Source organism: Rattus norvegicus, chromosome 13, assembly GCF_021556685.1.
Source record: "Rattus norvegicus strain SHRSP/BbbUtx chromosome 13, alternate assembly SHRSP_T2T, whole genome shotgun sequence".
Classification (NCBI taxonomy): Eukaryota; Metazoa; Chordata; class Mammalia; order Rodentia; family Muridae; genus Rattus; species Rattus norvegicus.
The window spans coordinates 80514087-80535018 of NC_141546.1; the positions used below are offsets into that span (position 1 = coordinate 80514087).

The 20932-nt window shown below is 49.8% G+C and overlaps 1 protein-coding gene across 7 annotated transcripts in view; it reads right to left on the reverse strand.

The window, feature by feature from the left end:
- Positions 1–20932, reverse strand: part of Rcsd1 (RCSD domain containing 1) — a 64371-nt gene that overhangs the window by 1744 nt on the left and 41695 nt on the right. For 2 of the 7 annotated variants that reach the window (XM_087581261.1, NM_001415737.1), the window contains 5 exon segments: positions 15025–15126; positions 13365–13454; positions 9244–9315; positions 7061–7264; positions 5576–6307 (listed from right to left, as the gene is read on the reverse strand). In XM_087581261.1, coding sequence (XP_087437387.1) covers positions 5576–6307; positions 7061–7264; positions 9244–9315; positions 13365–13454; positions 15025–15126 — 1200 coding nt within the window. 7 annotated transcript variants of the gene reach the window in all.

Below are 20932 nucleotides of genomic sequence, written 5' to 3' on the forward strand. Positions count from 1 at the left end.
GCAGAGGGAGAGGCCTGGCTGTGCACGAGGTCTGGGTTTGGTCCCCAGCACTGCAAAGGAGAAGTAGCAGACGGCCTATGTCGATTGAAAGGACAACACAGGGGCCGTTGGTCCAGTGCTCACCCAAAAAGGCGCTGTTGTGTCCTCCTGTTCTTAGGAACTCATTTCCACCAGTTTTTAGTTGATAAATAAACACATCGACAGATGTGCCCAGGGTGGGCCATCCCAGTAATGAGACTTTTAAGTCTGTAGTGTTTTTGGTGGGGTTGTTGTGGATGCCCATGGAGGAGACGTTAGAGGGCTCCCAGGCAATCATTATAGCTGGGCCTGGTGAGCCTAAACCCGGAAGTGTGAACTGAGTTCCTTCTAAGCAGTATCAAGCTTTTGGGAGAGCTCGGTGGCTAGCAGAGTTGATTTGAGGAAGAGAAATTTGGTGCTTGTGTACAGGGTGGGTCTGAGGACCAGGGATTCAGAGGGAGTGAGCTGTGATTGCAGACACAAGGAAGACACATGGCCGCTGGCCTGGGAAGGGAGGAGAAAGAGATCTTGGGGAAGGACAATTGTGTGGGCCGGGTTCAGGTAGAGTATAGGGAAGGTGCCCCAACGGGAACCAGAAGGGATATGAGGCTCCAGTGGTGAGATTCAGTGACCCTCGAATTTCCTGAGGGGAAGGAAGAGGAAACAGCAAACCCAGGCAGGGGAATGAACTTTCAGATAAACATTCACAAATAAATACACAGGCTCTCTCAGGATGTGTCTCTCCTGCTGTGGAAGAAAAAATTTCAAGACAACCAACAGAGAAAGCAAAAACTGATAGGAGAAGCAATCAAGTTAGGTGGTAAGGAAGGCCGTCCACATTTAGGGTTGGCACATTAAAGCGCTGGATGATCGGAGACATCCCCACTGCCTTTTGTGGATGTGAGTCTTTGGCAATTAAGTGTCTGGTCCAGTGCTCCTGCAACCCTGGCTGGCTGTCGGCTGGATGTGTGCCTGAGGATGGCCTTGACCTCTGCTCTGCCTGTGTCCACCTCTCAAGTGCTGAGACTGTGCATGTCACGGCACTTGGCGAGCGCTTCCTTTCCTTGTCTACAGAGTCCCAAGTCCTACGACCTGGATGTCCAGACATATTGGAAGTTTTCAGCATAAGAGGTTAAATTATTTGTGAGGAGTAAGAGGAAGTTAGTCCCTTAGATCACACCTTACATTCGACACTTATGTGCTCAATAGTGTGTGTGTGTGTGTGTGTGTGTGTGTGTGTGTGTGTGTGTGATATACAGGTTCACACAATGCGTGTCTAGATGTAGAAACACATATAGATGCACACATGTGTGTAGAGACCAAAGGCAGATGTTGGGCGTCTTCCTAAAGGTCTTCCATCTTGTTTGTTTGCTTGTTTGTTCAGACGGAGTCTCACTGTATAGCTCTGGCTGTCCTGGAGCCAGCTAGATAGTCCATGCAAGGCTTAGTCTCGGAGATTCTCCTGCCTAAGCCTCCCAGGGGCTCAATCAAAGGTATGCACAGCCATGCACTGCTTTGTCTACCTTTTGTTAAAAACATCATATGGAGGATCTGGGTTTAGATCCTCATGATTGCATGGTAAGAACCCTATGGATTGAGTCTGCACCTCCCTGACTCTAACCCCTGCCTGCATCCCCCTGCCTGCACCCCTCTGCCTGCACCACTCTGCCTGCACCCCCTGCCTACACTCCCTTGCCTGCACCCCCTGCCTGCACCCCCTGCCTGCACCCCTCTGCCTGCACCACTCTGCCTGTATCCCCTGCCTACACTCCCTTGCCTGAACCCCCTGCCTGCACCCCCTGCCTGCACCCCTCTGCCTGCACCCCTCTGCCTGTATATCCTCTGCCTGTATCCCCCTGCCTGCACCCCCTGTCTGCACCCCCTGTCTGCACCCCTGCCTGCACCCCTCTGCCTGCACCCCTCTGCCTGCACCCCTCTGCCTGCATATCCTCTGCCTGTATCCTCCTGCCTGTATCCCCTGCCTGCATCCCATTGCCTGCATCCCTCCTGCCTGTATCCCCTGCCTGTACCCCCCGTCTGCAGCCCCCTGTCTGTATCCCCCTGCCTGCATCCCCCCCTTTCTGGAAGAACACCTTGCTCCATCCTTCCTACGAGCTTCTGTCTGTTGGCAGACAGACCACGCTTGTTCTTGTTTCTGTCACTGCGTTTTCCCACTTTGAACCCCCAGTCTGCCTCACAGTGACAAGGACGATTAATCAGTGCTGGCACAACGAGTGCAACTGGAATTCGTGTATTTGATCAACTGATTTCTATCATTGGAAGCACAAGATGGGCATTAGATTGGGAGCAGGAAACCACTTGCTACTGTACATTGCCTGTTTCTGCCAGCCCCAGGAAAGACCGGGATAGGCATGGGTGCCTAGCGATGTGCCAAGGGACCTCGCAACTACTGCCTCTGGGGAATCCTTTTGCCCTTGAGTCTGAGGCATTCTGACTTTAATCTTCAGTGAGGCTTGAGAGGCACCAAAGAAGACAGGAAGCAATAGCCCTCACAGGTTAGACAGATAATTCACTTGGACTGAGGCCCTTCGTAAAGTTTATTCTGATGAACAGGGACCTAATAGGTTAGCATTGATGAAGCTGTCCTTGGACAATGTCCAGGCCCATGGTGCCTTCCCAGGAGGGTGGCCTAAATAGTATTAAAGTTTTGCCTCTCAGTGGTGGGGGGTGGATGGGGTGAGGGTGGGGAAGTGGGGGTGAGGGTGGGGTGGGGAGAAGGGTAACAAGTGGAGAGGCAGGGAGAATGAGGCTCTTCTTTCTCTGTCTGAGCTGCTATTTGCAGGGAGAGGGCTTTAGTTTGATCCCCTGGCCAGGGTTCTCTGGGTTAGGAATACAGAGTGTAAAAAGCAGGAGAGATGACCAGAGAGCCTGTCCTATAGCACCTGCCTGGGTTTCCTTTGAGAAGCCACCCTTTACCTGAGTTTCTCCAGACACAGCAAAGTCCTGCCCACTCGGCAGCCCAGGAGACACTTACTCCTGAGGACCAGGAGACGCTGCTGTCAGAGGCAAAAGGAAAAACAGGGGCCTCCCGGCCCGGGCACAACCTTGGAGTCACTGGCAGAGGATCCCTTAGACCCAAAGAGGACTAAAGGTTTGGGAACTGAGTGTAATCTTCTGGGGATTCAGGGGAGTGTCCAGGTTCCAGAAGATTCTGAGCCTAGTGACTGAATCTAATTTAAGGAATGCTCAGTTAGGAAATATTAAATCTGTCCCCCTTCGGGAGTCCATGCGACTCTCTTCTCCCTGATTTACGTCGAGTGCTGATACATCATGGGGTCTCTGGGAAGCCTTCAGAGCACACCAGCCCCTCCTGTACCTGCTGTTCTATCATTATGAGCCACTTACTTTGGGCCAAGGTATTCTCACCCCCCTTCAAAAATCCATCCACTCTGATGACATAGTGGTGCACATCCATCGCAGTACCCAAGAGGCTAAAGCAGGAGGATTTCCTTGAGTTCAAAGCCTCTTGGACTAACAGTGAGCTCCCAGACAGCCGGAGCTATAGACTAAGACCTTGTCTCAAGAAACTAATGAGTTAATTAAAAACTCTTCATTCTCTCTACACATGTTATTAAAGACCTACCACATTCCCGATCCTACAGTAAGTTCTGGGATTATACAAGGAAGGAATATACAAGAGACAATCAAAATAAGCAGGAGAGGAGTTGGAGAGACGGTTCGGTGGTTAAGATCACCTACTGCTCTTACAGAAGACCTGGGTTTGGTTTCCAGCACCCACACGGTGGCTCACAACCATCCCTAACTCCAGTTCTAAAGGATCCAATGCCTTCTTTGGCCTCCATAGGCACCAGGCATGCACATAGTACATGTACACATATGCAGGCAAAACATGCATACACATAACATGAAATGAGCACACCAAAACGCACAACAAAAATCCAGGAGAATGACACAGTGGAGTTATGGGCGAGGGGAACTGTGGAGTGGGAGCAGATTCCTTTGCCTGAGAGGTCACAAGACAGGCTTTAGGGAAGCGGTCACCTTCATCTGAGACCTGAAGGATGGGCTGGAAGTGGTCCCATGAGAATCAGAAAGAAGAGTGTTCTCACCGGAGGGGGCTGCGAAGGCAAAACTCTGAGCGGGGAATGTATCTGGTGTGCTGCAGAAAGCAGAGGGCAGATGGCTAGAGCACAGCTCTGGGGAGAGCCAGGGCAAGGAGTGTGCGTCCATCCCTGCACCAAGTTTGATCTTACTTGGAAAGCAGAGAGCTACAGATGCTGTGCAGGATTTCATGGAGAGGTCACTCTGGCTTTAAGACATGTCCTACATCTGAAGACTGGTGGCTTGTAAGAGAGAAGGGGAGGAGACCCAGGACACATAGGTAAGGGGGAGGTCACACAGCCATGGTGACAAAGGTGACAAAGAGGAAGCATCTTCAAGCCACAGAAGGACAGGTTCTCTTTTGGCCCTCTAGGGGGCCTCAGGTTGTCAACATTCTTAACTTTGGAGTCCCAGTTCTGATGTTTAGGACTGTGAGAAAATACATTTCCATTGTCTGCCTGCCTGCCTGCCTGCCTGCCTGCCTGCCTGCCTGCCTGCCTGTCTGTTTATACGTATGTGCTTATTTACATATTTACTTATAGGCAGAGTCTTTAACTTTTACTCAGGCTGTTCTATGTAGCCCAGGCTAGCCTTGAATTTACGCTGGCCTTCCATTTCACACTGAGTGCTGGGATGACAGGCAGGAGCTGCACGGCCAGTTCATTTCTGTCGTTTTAAGCCACTGAGCCTGTGACGATGTGTCTGGAAACCCTAGTAAGAGAGGTGAGATGTTTTGCCAAGAGTGGATCCTGCCAGCCAACTAGCCATCGGCCTACCCGCCTTTTGGTTACTGGGTAAAGAATGAACCCTATCAAGGATGGTAGGAAGGCAGACAAGAGACTACCATAGTAGGATGCACATGGTGGCTGAGGGAGGGACCGGCTGACACAATGAAAGGAGAACATAAAGATGGCAGGGTGGACATCATCAGGAACAGGCGGGGAGGGGCACTGAGTTTTGGGAAACTTCCAAGGGATTTCTGGGATTCCCCTACGGCGGAACGGTGAATTTAAGGGGAATTTCTGGGAGCTAGTTGGAAGAGATAGGTGGTCAGCAAGGTCCACAAAATGTGGCTAGACAGATGGTCAGAGACTGTCCTGGCTCCCTACTCAGATGCGACATGGGATGTTGACTGCGACTGCGTGATACCACACAGAGCTTCCTCTAAAGACACAACTCTGAGGCCATCTGGGCTTGGAAGTGTCCCTGATGTCCTACCCTACTCTCTCCACACAGACTCTTCCTCTTCAGGACCCCAACAGCAGCACCCTGCACCCCTTCAGTACACACTGTCAACATCAGTCACTGCTTCACTGCACGCATACCCAGAACACGCTTCCCTTTCATGCTCTCACGGCGGAGTCAGGCAGTCTCAGTCAGCATCGGGTAGGGGACAGGAACTGGTGACTTTGCATACAGAGCTGATTGGGGCAGCTCTGGTCCTGATACCTTGTGAACCATCAGGGCCACTTACCGTGGAGACTGCATTCTCACTCTGGATCTCATTGCTGGCCTCTCCTGCCGAATGGTCGGCCCCTGGGCTGCCGCTTGGCTCCAGAGGCGCCTCCTCCTTTTGCTTTGCTTCCGGCTCTGGGACAGTGGTACCTTCCGCTTCTCCAGAAGAAGTTTGGGGGACCTTCCCCCTGACCACTTCGTCCTCGGGTATATTTGCATCTGGGCTTTTCTGTCCAAGCCCATCCTCTTCCTCTGTTACCCTTTCCTCAGAGGCTGTCCCTTCTGTGGCCTTCCCAGTGTCTGTGTGCTCTCCAGGGGCTGTCTCTTCCCGTGGGCTTCCACACCCATTCTCAGTCTCTGGGCTGCAGGTTTGTGATGGCTCCTGAACCTCTGGATGACCCTGACTGGCTGTGTCTGGAGTCTGTCCAGCCTTCGCTCCGGCATTCGCCTCCTCTAGGGTCCCGACCAGCTCCTCTGGCTTCTCTGTGCTGCTGCACGTGTTCCTCCTCCGTGGCTTTTCTGTAGACCTCAGGGTTCCTTCTACCCTATCTGCCCCGGCTTCCTGGTTGGGTTGGGGGGACCCGGGGTCCTTGCTCTTGCTAGGAAACACGTCATCCCCATTTTCTTCCCTGGCACCGTTTTCCTGAGATGGTTCCACAGCTCTGTAATCTCTGAGGTCCCCACAGTCCGACTGAGACCTTCGGAATCGCCTCGAGGGAGGACGTCTTTTTATTGAGCCTCTAGTCCTTACCTGGAAGAAGATACGAAGAAATATTATCTTAAAAATTTTAGAAGGCCAAGAGGAGGACCATGTGTGCTGAAGGAGAAAAAAAAAACAAAACAGAAAAAAAAACAAAAAACAAAAACAAAAACAAAACAAAAAACCCACTACAGGTTCGTTTGGTTTCCTAGGAGGGTGTACAGTTCTTTGCTGCTCATTATAAATCAGAATCTAGAGCAGTGGTTCTCAACCTGTGGGTCACAACTGCCACAGGGATTGCATATCAGGTATCCTGCATATTACATTATGATTCCTAACAGTAGCAAATTTGCAGTTGTGAAGTAGTAACAAAATAACTTTATGGTTGGGGGTCACCACATCACCAGGAACTATATTAAAAGGTCACAGTCTTAGAACGTTTGTAAAACGACTTGGTGAGCTGCAGATTTTTGTCTCAGGAAGATGGAAATGTTTTCCTTCTGTCAACAAACGTGCAGAGACAGTTCAGTGAGCAAAGCATTTGCTGTGAAAGGTGACCGGCCGAGTTTGGGTCCTCAGCACCCACGTGAAAGACAAGGGAGGCAACCTTTGAGAATGCATTCCTGTGGCTGGCATTTTGAGATAGCAGATCCCTGCAGCTGGCAGTCTAGCCTATGGTGAACTCCAGGTTCTGTGAGAAGGGATCCCAAACACTGTAGGTGATGTCTCTTTGCAATAGTGGAAAGTTTGAACACACAGTGTAGTTTCCTCGGCAGACCACAGTACAAGGGAGCCGTAATTTACCTTATTGTAAGAGGGCAGGTGAGTACCTTCCGGAGGCTGGTCAAAGCTCACAGGCACCTCTTCTGCCTCACCTGGGTGGGATCGGATGCCAGGGCTACTGGGTGTGGAAGGGGGACTGTGAAATGGCGACACCATGGCCTTGAGTCCGGGACTTTTGGGTGAAGCCCCAGGCAGAAGAGCTGCCGGATCAAAGGCTAAATTGGCCTGTCAAGAAAGGGGAGATGATGAGGGCTTCTGCTGTGTTACTTCACTGGCTTCACAGCTGGTTGACGATAGCTATCGGGAAGCTTGTGTGTAACTCCCCAACCAATTATCTGCTGTTACTTATCCTATGGCTGTTCTGGAAGCATGGCCTACCCATACCCAATACCTGGCTCACAGTAGGCTACCTTCTTGGATGCTCAGATCATGATGAAGTGGATTCTGTATAGACACTCCCAGAGGTCAGTCTGGGAGGTCTAGGACAGCTGGGGCTACATAGTGAGACCCTATCTGATGATGATGATGATGATGATGGTGGTGGTGGTGGTGGTGGTGGTGGTGGTGGTGATGGTGGTGGTGGTGATGATGATGGTGGTGATGATGATGGTGGTGATGATGATGGAGGACGAGGAGTAGAACAGCCCCAATGAGTGGTTACAGTGGTGCAACAAGTAATTGTTGGCAGCACCTTCAATTCCCAGGTTCCTTTGTTTGTTTGTTTGTTTGTTTCTTGGGATAGGGTTTCTCTGTGTAGCCCTGGCTATCCTGGAACTTGATCTGTAGACCAGGCTGGCCTCCAACTCAGAGATCTGCCTGTCTCTGCCTTCCGAGTGCTGGGCTCAAAAGCGTGCACCGCCACCTCCCAGCAGCCCTCGGGTTCTTACGGTATTTCACACCCATGTCCTCTCCCCATTAGCCAGTAGCATTTGTTCCCTATCTGTCTGTTGTGCATAGCTATTGCCTCTGCAATAACTCTACACAGTCAGTGCTGGTCTCCTGACACACACTAGGAAGGTGGCTTTAATCGCCTGAGGCTCACAGCAGGTCTGCTTGACCCTCGAGCCTCCTGGTGGAGTTCTGTCTTTGGAGAGAGCACAGTGTGGACACAGCAGTCTTCAGGGTGTCTGCCCTGTAGCCATCACAATACAGGTGAAACCAGATAAACATGGATATAAAGGGAGACCAAAGACCAAAGGGAGGGTTACTCGAAGGTAACTAAAGCCTAAGAAACCTACAGATTTGGTGGGGAAACAGGTGTGAGGCCCCAAATCAACCTTACAGATGATAGAGCAGGAAGGTTATGGAGGGACTGTGTATGAACAGCCCAGACAGGGTCTCACAGACCCAGGGTGGCCTTCAACTCACTGTGTAGTGGGGAATGAGCCTGAGCTTCTGAGCCTCCTTTGTCTGTCTTTAGAGTGCTGGGGTTGCAGGCTTCAGGCTTCCTCCACCGTGCTGGTTTTTGAGGTGCTAGGACTTGAACTTTGAATTGAATTGGGCTTTCTGCACACTAGGCCAGCGCTCTGGCCACTGGCGCTACACCACCAGTCCAGAAAGTCTGAGCGCCATCTAGGGGCACACCTCTTGCTCCTGCTCTCTGTAGACCCAAATCCGAACAGTTGAATCTCCCCCACCTAACTGGGCCGGTCAGTGTAGGACTTCCCAGAGAGCGGGCCAGGCGAGAGAAGCAGATAGAGCAACGGAAAGTCCCACACACCCAACTCCAAATGTAGGATCTTTCTCTTAACAGCTACCGTATGACCTTTAGCAACACCTTTCTGAGTCTGACCTCACACACAGCCTGACCTCCACAGCCTGACCTCCACAGCCTGACCTCCACAGCCTTTTACAGAGGATTTCTGGTCTACTACCCCACACTTCCCCAGTGCTCCCCTCAGGCCAGACGATGCCTTTGAGCATCCCCGAAAGGTGGTTAGCACTCCCAGACCACAGGACATTATGTGTGTGTTTAGGAAGGTAGTCATTTAATGTGTCCTTAAGGACGGATGCCCAAAACAGACAAGACTGAATTGTGGCAAGAATTAAATATAGAAAACGCACAAGCTGAGAAGCAGTGCTGTTGAGCCCAGGCTTGTTTTGTTTGTTTGCTTTTGTTTTTGTAGCATATGATGGCATGAAGGAAGGGGTAGGACCACAGACGTCAGCGGGAGTGTGTGAGACAGGATGCATTCTGCACCTACCTGGAGCTTCTCAATCAGAGGTGAGCTCTTCACCTTGATTTTAGGTGGGTGGCTGGTGCTGGATGGTGATTTCTACAGGACAAACAGACCAAAACAAGCAAGTGAGCCAAAGGGAGGAGGCTATTAAGCTGCCACTGCTTTGGTACCCCTACCACTTACCTCACTCAAGCCTGGCTGAGACAGGCCTCCTGTTCCCACCCCCTCACCTCACACAAGCAAGGCCACTCGAGTTTGAGCTGAGAAGTCAGGGCAGACATTCACATCACAGGAAAACTCCCACCCCAGGAAGAGTGACTTCATTGTCACTAGGAGGAAAAACTCCATCTGTGGGGATCAAGGCCTTCACCTCATGGCCTTCTACAAGGCAAGTCAACAATTGGAGGGAATTTCTCAGACAAAAGGCAAAAAAAAAAAAAAAGGTTATTCACTCTCTTGTCACAAACAAAACAATAAATCACAGGCTGGGAATGAGATTAGACAGAGGTATTATTAAAACCCCTCCATTGGATTAATATTTTGAAAAATTCCACCAACAGCATGGTTCATTTTCCCAGACACAGAATATTCATTTAAACAGGCAGATGTGTGTGTCAAGTATCTACCAGGACCACATGTATTGTGTTAGTTATGAGAAGATGAAGGTAATTTGGTCTCTTCCCATATCAGTCAGAGGCTGTTATCTCTACTACGTGTCCTTTGTTAATTACTTTTGTGATCATGTACACCACGAATCATTCCTGCTTCCAGATTATATGTTCATAAAAAAGATTGGCTCCTTATTCTACTCTAAATTCCCGCTACTAGGGCAAGAATGACAACAGCTGTACGATGATTAAGTGATGGTGAAGAAATGGAGGATGCCTTCACGGTGATAGACAAGGCCAAGCACGGGAAGGATTTCTCCAATAGTTTGGGGCCACCCCACCCTCACACCCCATCTCCATATATGAGTGTACGGGCACCGTAAGAAGAAAAATACTGCTGACACCTGGGTAATGTTCTGAGATGTCTGGCTACGTTATGGTTGTAGAAGAAGAGAGACCGACTGGGCTGATCTCTGTGGCCAGTGTCAAGGGAGAGCATGCTGCAGTGGGGCAGTAAATGCTGGGACTCAGAGACCTGCCTCATTCTGATTCCAAGTTTGGTGGCTGTCCTAGCAAGAGATGGCGCTAAGGAAGGGTGCTGGGGGCTTCCCTTCAAGCGCTAGGTTGCCTCTGCCCTGTGAGTCAGACACATTACTAAGGCAGTCAGTCCTGGAGCCTTTTGCTTCTATGAGTGTTAGGATCCTCCAGTCCCAACTGGGAGGTTCTTAGTTTCTGGGTGTCACAAAGTTACAAGTTCAAGTTCAAGTTAGAAGTTACAGTTCCATAAACTATAGAAAATTTTGCTATCAAGGCTCACTCTAGGTGTTATTATAAACTCTTCAAACTGCTTCTGAAATCCAACAAACAGCACCTCTTAACTTCAGGGCTAGAGACCTAGCAGATGTCGGAGTTCAGACCCCTTACTGATTTGACTACAAAGCAGAATGAATCCCGTACAACCACTAATGCAGTTTCACAACATGGACAGCAGATGGCAGCATTTAGTTTAGAGAATTTAATCACAGGCGCCAGGCCAGTGGTGGGACTAAGACAGTCAGGGGAGATGAACCAGTTGGCATTCATACATTTTATATATATGTGTATTGCTATAACATCCCAACAATGTGTTATGACATCTATAAGTTGTTGACCTGATATTTTCAGAATGGTATTCATGTCCTTCCAAAACCCTGTGGTATCTGATTCTCCCAGGAAAGGTAGCTTGTCACTTTGCCTGCAGTCAGTAGGCAAAATTCTAGGGGCTAACCTCACATCTCAGACCCAGAAGGTATAGGAGTCCCAGCCATCGTACCCATCCCTGTGTGTGAGCAACGTGCCTGAGGGACATCGGTGCTCCTATAAGCGGCAAGCACTACAGAGTCTTGTAACACTTCCATTCAGCCCCGGCAGGCGAACCAGGCCCTCTCTCTCTCTCTGACAGAAGTCTCACTGTGACATCCTGGCCTTCGGCTTGCTATATAGACAAGTCTGGTCTTGAATTAGCAATCCTTCTATGACACTCTCTGAAATGCTGGGGTCACTCTTGTGTTCTGTGATACCATACTCTGTAAATTTCAGGGCAAAAAGAAAGTCATTGGCCCTGGGGGGCAATGTTATCGCCCCAAACATGTAGCATCTCACTCTAGACAGGATCTTCAACCTAACACCATCCCACCCCTTGGCCATTACACACTACAAACACGACCCACTTCATCTGTTTTCATTCCTAAAAACAAAGCTTCTACATCCAGTTCTCTCTCTCTCTCTCTCTCTCTCTCTCTCTCTCTCTCTCTCTCTCTCTCTCTCTCTCTCTGCTGATGTTCTCATCCCCTTTTTACAAAACTAAGGAATTAGTGTGGAGCAATGAGTCCTCTTGGGGCAAGCCTAGGTTATCAGGGGACAGCTTAGATGGTCACACCACAGCCCACTGTACCACAGCAGAGGTGCCAAGCTCAGCAGGGAAGGGCCACAAGGAGAGGCTGACCTTCCGTAAAGAGAAGTTGCCTGGGCTGGGAACCCCATGCAGTCACAGCACCATGATGCCAGCACTTGAGGGGACCCAACTAAACCACGGAGTTTCTCAAACTCAGCTCTTGAGCTTTCTCACCTCACCAGACTAACCTTGTTCGGTGGAGGGGAAGTTATCCCCAGAGCAGGTGGACCCAGGACTCCGCGCTTACTTGACTGAGGGTAGCTATGAGTTCTCAACCCTTTCATTGTTTTAGAATTTATTTTAACTGAAAAAACAAAACAACTGATGTGTAGGTGCTTTGCCTGCATGTTGGTGCCCATGGAAGTTAAAGGAAAACATTGTATTCCCTTGCACTGGGGTAACAGAGCCATCAACAGAGCCTGGGTAACAGAACCTAGGTCCTCTGAACCAGTAGTCCGTGCTCTTAACCACTGAGCCATATTCCAAGCACTGAGTTTACTGCTCTTTAGTTATACTTAGCTCTTATTTATTTGTTTTGTGTGTGTGTGTGTGTGTGTGTGTGTGTGTGTGTGTGTGTGTGTGCATGTGTCACACATGTGTCACTGCATGCACACAGAGGTCAGAGAACAACTTTTGAGACTGGGTTCTTTCCTTTTACCATGTGGTTACTAAGGACAGAATTCAGGTCATCGGACTTGGTGGCAAGTATGTGCCTTTCCCCGCTGAGCCATCTTGCTGGCCCTGGTTCTCTGCTTTTTGATGCACTTCTGCCTGTGAGCCTTGGGCTGACAAAAGGGCTTGAAAATCATTCATCTACATCAACCGTTTCACTTTGTAGGGGACAACATGTCCTGAGTTCGGTGCCTTTTATCAGGATGCTGGTCCCCGGAAAGAAGGGGGCGGGAAGGGGGTTGAGGTGGGACTCAGGAGCTGAGCTGTTTGGCTTGTTTGCTCTATTTTGGGCTTGGCCTCTCGGGCCTGAAGACAACATGCAAATTGGTTTCTGGCAGGACCGAGACCATGACCACAGCGAAAGTTCACGGGCTGCTGGGTTGGGGCCTGCAGCAGCCACTCCAACAGCTACAATTAGATAAATAAGAGCGGGCAGTGTGATGGCTGAGACTCTATTACTGGCTATGATGTATAACACCAGAGCCTTCCTTATGTCGGCAGCACTAGCTATTTATATCCAAGAGCCAGGAGGCCTTCTGTGTGCTCTGGTTCTCTTCCAGGGACCCAGAACAATGGCCAGCCTTTGCCAAGGATGCGGAGAGGCCGTGAACTTCTCTACCACGGTGGCTCTGCCTCTGAGGGCATAGCTCCTCTTTGTGAGGGCCCATTTACACCTCGTCTACCAGTCTACCACTCTTCCCTTGGGGACTGAAAAATGGCTCTGGTCCTTGGCTGATCCTTAAGGAGGCTCAGGGGAAAGCTAGTCTCTACAGTAAAAGATCCAGGAAGGAGTGAGAGAGACTCATTCTTGTACCAGTGGTGAAGCCATCCTGGTGGGAATGTCAAGGCCCAACACTGTGACGCTTGTAGCTCTTTCCTGCAAAGAAGATGAAACCCCACAGGCAGCAGCTGTGTACCCAGGTGGCACTTACCTCCTCACCATTCTGGCCCAGCTCTACCTTGGGGGGGAAGAGGGGGAGGGAGCAGGGTGGTTTCCTTCTTGTTGGCTTACTGGCTGGTGTCTAGAGGAAGAGTGACAGACGACACAGAGAGAGAAAGAGAGGCAGTGAATCAGGCAATAGGGAGGAAGAGGAAGGCTCGGAAACCGGTGTCAGGAGTGGTTAGGGATGTCTAGAGGAGGAAAGAATGGTGGTGGGCCCGACTATCTAAGGGACTGTCCTCCAGCTGTGCATTGGCAACCCATGATCCCCTCTCCTTCTCTGGTCAGCGACACCATCCTCTTGTACTTGAGCCCCCCTCCCCCCTCCAACCTAAGCTAACCTTGCAAGACGACATCCACATCTTTGCCTTTCTGTCGAGAGGCAGAACTAGACCATCTCCTTTGTCCTTTAGAGCATTCCTCTCTAGAGACCGTGGGTCAATTTTATTTTTAATTGAGAAAACAAAAGTGCAAAATCGGGGTTGGGGATTTAGCGCAGTGGTAGAGAGCTTGCCTAGCAAGTGCAAGGCTCTGGGTTCGGTCCCCAGCTCTGAAAAAAAGAAAAAAGAAGAAAAAAAAAAGAAAGAAAGGAAAAAAAAGTGCAAAATCAATCACTCACCTAAACAAGGCAGCTAGGCTGCTGTGGGGTCCACAGCATCCAGGCAGGCCCCTCCCCCACCTCGGGAGCCTCCTTTTACTTTCCTTGCTGCTATTTGACAGAGGGTCTCCTGTTGTCTGTAGCCTGGGCAGAGCCTTGACGTCCTCGTGGAACTGAGGGTGACCTTGAAATAACTCTCTTTCTTATTTTTTGGGGGGAGGGGAAGGGGTTGTTGTTGTTTTTTGTTTTGCTTTGTTTGTTTGTTCTGTTTTGTTTTAAGGCAGTTCTCAGTAGCCCTGGCTATCCTGGAACTCACTCTGTAGACCAGGCCTCCAATCAGAGATCCTCCTGCCTCTGCCTCCTCAGTCCTGGGATTAAAGCTGTATACACCCATACCTGGCTGACCTTGAACTCTTGGTTCTTCTAACACTGCTCCCCTCAGCTCACTTCTAATGGAAGCCACCAAGTAAGACAATCCAGTACAACTGTCAAAAGCATAACTTTTTTTTAATTAAATATTTTCGTCTTCGGCAGGATTCTTCTAGAATCTCCTAGTCCTGGGTCCCTTTCTTCCTCATTCCTGGTTTCTTCGTGGAATGTGCTTCCCTCCAAATTCTCAGTTCCGGATCTGACGAGGTCCTGCCTATCTTCTGCTTCCTAGGCTGGAAGCAGGAGCTAAGTGTGTGTGAACCAGTCCGGGCTGGGCAAAGGGGATCACTGCCGGTTGTGGGTGGGTGGAAGATCAAGAAAAAAGGGAATCTATACTGTCTGGTTATCACCCCTCCTCACCACAATGGGAGCCTCACTCCAGGAGGGAAAGACTTTGCCCAAGCTCCAAGGCGTGTGTGTGTGTGTGTGTGTGTGTGTGTGTGTGTGTGTGTGTGTGTGTGTGTGTGTGGCAAATTCTCCACATTCAGAGAGACCCTCTGTGGCTTCTCTTCCTAATTTGGTAATTGCCAAGGCTCCTCCAGCCCTCTTTCTCCTCAGGGACTGAGAGGCTTCTCCTTCCTCCAGTCCCCTCCCGGAAGAGGATGCACCAAGCATCTAGACTCACCTCCCTGGCCACAGCTGCCTGCTCCCGAAACCGCCCAGCCAGCTGGGCCACTGAAGGCTGCGCTGAGCTGTCAACATTGGAGTTGGTCTCCGAGGGTCTTTCCTGGCAAACAAAGGAGACATGAATGGTAATCAGCAAGGTCACATGGGGTGCCATGAAAGGCACCTGTTTTGTGGTCCCTTCAGGAATTCTATGACGAGATATTTTTAACAGTGTTTTGCAACTAGCTCCCATATTCAGGATTAAAAACAACTCCTCCTCCTCCTCCTCCTCCTCCTCCTCCTCCTCCTCCTCCTCCTCCTCCTCCTCCTCCTCCTCCTCCTCCTCCTATTCAGTCACCAACATTTAGTGAGTAGCTACAATGTATTGAGGTTCTGGGTGTGCCCTTGGAGACAAATAAAACGAGCGCTCATCCTAGACAGATGTTGAGGGATTGGAGGGAGTTGGGCAAGGTCTCTTACTCTGCAAAGATCTGCTACCCCAGACATGGGACGCATCAACAACAGCCTGCAAATCCCCTTCCCCTGCTTAATGACTCGGAAAAGTGGGGGTGCAGTAGGAATGCAAAATGCTGTCTGAGACAGGGTCTTTGTAGGAAATGGAGAGAGCATTTACTCTTTCTAGAATTTTCCCATCTAAATGTATGTGATTTTGTTTTCCCTACTTAACTGACAGCCTTGGGCAATAGTGACCATTTATTACATTAGTGACTGACTGAGAGGCAGTAGTAGGCGGCATGGCGGAGCGAGGGGGACTCTACCAGAGACTCACTCCATCTCTCATTGCTTCAGCAGTCTGGCCTCAGTGGGGTGATACCAGTGTCTCTCCTTAGGCTGATCTGAGTTTGATGACTGACTGTATTATAATGGCAGGGCAGGGGCAAGGAGCAGGGTTCCTGTCATGACACTTGGCTGTGGTCCAGCCCCCAGTTCTGGTCAATAAACTTATTGATGCTTCAGGTCAAGATGCTTGAAGGACATAGTCCATCACATGTGCCACTTGTCACTGTGACACAGAGGATGTCAGATGACCCTGGAAATGGCACTTCATGTCTGTTACATACACATGGTCTACATAATAACCTGGTTTTGGATCTCTTTCTGTCTCTGTGTCTTTGTTTCTCTCCCTCTCTTCTCTCCCTCTCTTCTCTGTCTCTGTCTGTCTCTGTCTCTGTCTCTCACTCTCTCTCTGTGCGTGAGTGTGTGTGTGTGTGTGTGTGTGTCCCTCTCTCTGATGCAGGGTCGTCTTGTTCTGTAAACTAAGCTGACCTTGAACTTATGGCCCTCCTACCTTTTCTTTCTCAAGTGTTAGGGTTTTGAGTGTGTACCACCATACCCAGATCCTTTTGGGTTTTTTCTTTTTACTTTTTTTTTTTTTTTCAGAGCTGGGGACCTAACCCAGGGCCTTGTGCTCGCTAGGCAAGCGCTCTACCGCTGAGCTAAATCCCCAACCCCTTCTTTTTACTTTTAAAGTGTGTGTGTGTCAGTGTGTCTGTGTGGGCCAGAGAACAACTTGCAGACCTGTAGGCTGGACGCATAGACAATCCTAATAACAATAACCCTGCACCTTCTCCACTCCCCACTCCCCATCCCCGCTGCCATTGGGTCACCAAACTCAGAGCAGCCCAATGAGAGACACATCAGCACTGCTTACTGCTGAAGCAATGAGAGGGGTGGAGTGAGTCTCTAGCTGAGTCCCAGCAGCTCCCTTCTCATCCTGTTTGCTACTTGCAGGAGGCAGGACTTTCCTTCCACCAGTGGTTCTCGGGAACTGAACTCTGGTCATCAGCCTTGGTAGCAATCACCTTTACCTACTGAGCCATCTTGCCGGCCCCTCCTCTTGGTCTTATGCATTCAGTCCTGGAACTATTAGGCATCTTCGTTGTTTTGTTTTGTTTTGTTTTTGTCACTATGATTGTAGTTTTATTGTTATTATTATTTATAAAACATAGACAGAGAACTTTATCATTTTCCTCCTGTTCTGGGAGGGCTGCTGTCTTTGCCTCTGCATGAGCCTCATGGCCTCTGAGATGGATCATACCCTGCTCCAGCAGCAACCATTCATCTCTGTACCACATGTCCCCTGTGCACAGCCATACCCACGACCCTCCTTCTGGTACTAAAAGTGTCTCCCAGTTACTTGATTTGGCCCCTGCCACCTCCTGGCAACCAAGGGGAGCGAGCATGGCTGGTTGGAAGGAAATTTGTGCAGAGGCAGGGAAGACTGAATGGAGCCTCAGACTGGATGGGAATGGATACTCTGGTGCCAAAGTCAGCTACATCATTCCTTTCAGCTGCATCACTCAAGTTCATCCCCACTCCAGTCTAAACACCGAGGTTGATTTCAAGGAAGAGTCCAAGTGATTGCCTCTATTCAGGATTTCACATTTCTCCCAAGTCCTGGGAAGGCCCTGGAAGCCTGACGCTCCATCCCAAGAGACTGCTGGTGGGCTCGGGACTGACCCCTCGGGACTGATTGTCCCACTGGCTGCCTGAATAGTGGCCAGAGACCCAGGACTCGCTGTGCTGGAGCATCAGAAAGGCTGGGTCAGAGTGTGGTGAATTGAGCTACCCTTGGCAAAGATGCGGGCGATCATTCTGTCCATCTGTCTAGCTTCCTGCCACATACCAGCATGGCCTCTGTCCACCACTATTTATTGCTCCGGCCCTGCTGACTGTGCACTCTCCCCAACTTCCCGGGCGCTGATGGCTGGTGGTGCAGGGAGAGACATTCCAGTTAAAAATAGAGTTATAGAGGGATAAAAAACACCAGAACGTCTCTGTCTCAAGACTGTGCTTGGCAAGGGGCTCAGCAACAAGGGAACATAAGGCTTCTGGAAACACTTAGGGCTCACAGATCAGGTGGGAAAAAAAGATTCTAATACAGAGTTTGTTTTCTTAAGGCTCCCTAGGTAATGTGTTTTCTTTAGGGGGTAAGGCTTCTCACCCCCACCTATCTCCAGAATACCTCCTCTCCTGAACTTCAGAACACTGAGAGATGACTGCTTAGTGCACACAGAACACACTGAAGCCTGGAGACATACATCATTTAGCCAGGGACACACAGAAGAAACAGTAGAATTAACCATGGGATATTTGACCCTGACCCCCAGCAAAGGTTAAGTAACATATCCTGTCAAGGCACTTGAAGAACTGTCAAGGGCTATTACGTAAATATCAAAAATCATGATTAGCCATTGAGGTGCACAGCTGCTAGGGGACAAGCATGGTCCTCAGGCTGGTGGCCCAGCACATGTGAGATTATGCCTCCATCGTTGCATTTCGATTCTAGCCACAAAGCTCCTCAATGGGTGCAACAGCATACAAGCCATCCCGGGCCGGAGCGGCCACACTCTCACTGCCTCCTGTCCTGTATCCCTGCACCAGGGGAATTTATGCAAACCCAGATCTCAAATACACTGCGAGGCTGAGGATAACCTTATACCTTTTGCTTCCTCTCCCCAAGTGCTGGGATTACTTACCCTCATCTACCAAGATGCCCAGTTTTATCAGCACTGGGAATTGAACCCAGAGCTTTGTATATGAGAGGCGAGCACTCTAGCAACTGAGCCACATTTATAGTCCATATATTCCTGGTTTTAAGAAAGACTTCAGTGTCTCTTTTAGGCATTCCTAATACCTTCAGCATCCCTGGATAAATATCTTTTTTTCCCCTCTTCTGGTTTATGAAGTGCTTAGCATGGGCCTGAAATGCATAAGGCTGCTCAGAGCTTGGGCTCTTTGCTCCTCTCTCACCCAGCCTTATCTGCCAGTGTGGGACCTGGGCACCTGCTCCTACAGTCCCTGACACCCTAACATCCTGTGGAGCGCACCCGGTAGTAACCCCAAACTCCACCTCTTTCTGGGCTCGATTCTTGCTTGCTATACCCTTCCCACCACCATGGGGGCCTGACTCTGCCAACTGCCTTTGAGACCACACTTGTAAGAAAGTCTGAAACATTGGGCAATGGCGATGTACAGCTTTAATACCAGCCATTGGGAAGTAGAGGCAGGTGGATTTCTGAGTTTGAGGCCAGACTGATCTACAGAGTGAGTTCCAGGACAGCCAGGGCTACACAGGGAAACCCTGTCTCAAAAAACTTAAAAAAAAAAAAAAAAGAAGAAGAAGAAGAAAAAAAAAGAAAGAAAAGGTCAGACTCAGCAGGGCCTGAGCAAAATTACCTGTGGTGGGTTTTTTTTTTTTTTCCACGACCGGGGGAGTTTCTGAGAACTGAGGAGCCTATGTCTAGACTGTGTGGAACTTCCTGGACACTGTTGCCATGCTGAGTAAATAATTCGGAGGCTGCTGACCATAGTAGAACCTTTGTGTATGGGCCTGAGGAAGGGCCTGCTACCTCCCTGGCTCTTCCTCTCCTCCCCACCCTCCCAGTTGTTCCAAACTCCAAGTGCCTACCAATCTCTGGGCCACAATTTAGGGCAACAAGGTATGATGGGAAGGCAGATAGTGCATGGCAACGAGAGAGCGCTGCCTGAGGGTGAAGGAACTTTTGCTCTCGGCCAATAGGAAGGTTCCTTGCTCTTTAGAACACTGATCCCAGAGCTTCATAAGCAATAAAAGATGCTTGCTTCTTTGGTCCCCCAGAAAGGAAAAGGATCTTAAGATGGTGCCGTCTCCCATGAAGAGTAGCCAACCCTTAGAGAGCTGCTTCACTGTCACTTGGGAAGGATCGGTATAGAGTCTTAGGGCATTCGTTCTCTTTGTTCCTAACTCTTCAGTTCATCCCACTCTTTCCCTTATTGTCATCCTAGGAGGATGGACAGGCTACTGGACCAGACTAGGCAGGTTCCATTTATCCTGCCTGCCTCTGTGAGAAGCTCTGTCCTCAGAGCTGTGGGTTTCACACTGTGTGAGTCCTCCCTCTTCTAGAGGAGAAAATTGGAACGACACTGCAGAGTAATTTTCTGTTACCCGAGTAAGTGCTGGTGGGAGAGCCACTTGGGTTCTGGAGTGCCAGCTTTTCCCACACCCCAGTCTCCACTAGCCCTACCCCTTCACTAGAGGGCATGTCTCAGGCTCTGAGTGTAAAAGCGAATAAGGTAGAACAGCTGCCCCCCTTCCAGAATTTTCCTGTGAGAGAAAGCAACAACAAAGATAGACTAACAACAAAGTGATTTGTGAAAGGACATGACAGAGGCAAAACAGGTCACCTTTCCATGAGAGTTCAGAAAGGTATCTCCAAGGAGGGAGTATCGGTTAAATCCCAGGCAGGGAGGGTTCCGCACAGAAGGGCAAACAGGAACCGGATAAGGGACAGCAGAGATAAGTGAGCAGGGATAATTAGGGCACCAGAGTCAGGTGGGGAGGTAAGGGATAGGTCAGAGTAAGTCTGAGGCCAGCCCCGCATGGGTACACTGTAACAAGCGGTTGCCAGTTCATTTTGAGCCAATGGTTACTCATGAAGAAGCTACATGTGGAAGACGATGAGGATGGGTAAGAGGCTGAAGGCATGTGCTGGCAGGGCATGGTCCAGTGAGGAGGTGACAGCAGAGTGGACCAGTCATACAGCCAGGAGATGGGGAGAAAGGAGAGTGACTAACGGAGCATGTGTAGATGTGGGGGATAAAGTGAAATAAACAAACTCTTGGACTTTTATTAGGGACAATGGGACACTTGAGTATTCTCTTCTGGGTTAAGGAAGGTTGGTTGTGGAAGGAAGAGTGAGTAGGACAGATGGGGACGGAATAGTACTTTCTTGATCATGAATGTTTGCAATGCCTCAAAGTCACCCTAGTTAAGACGCAGTAGAGAAGAAGAAAAAAGACACAGTAGAGAGAGAGAGAGAGTGAATGCACACCTGGGTTTAGAGATAAAAGAAAGAAACAACATCAGGAGTACCCAGGAGTACCCAGGTAGAGATGGCAGTTGAAGCCACAAGGCTGGATCAAAT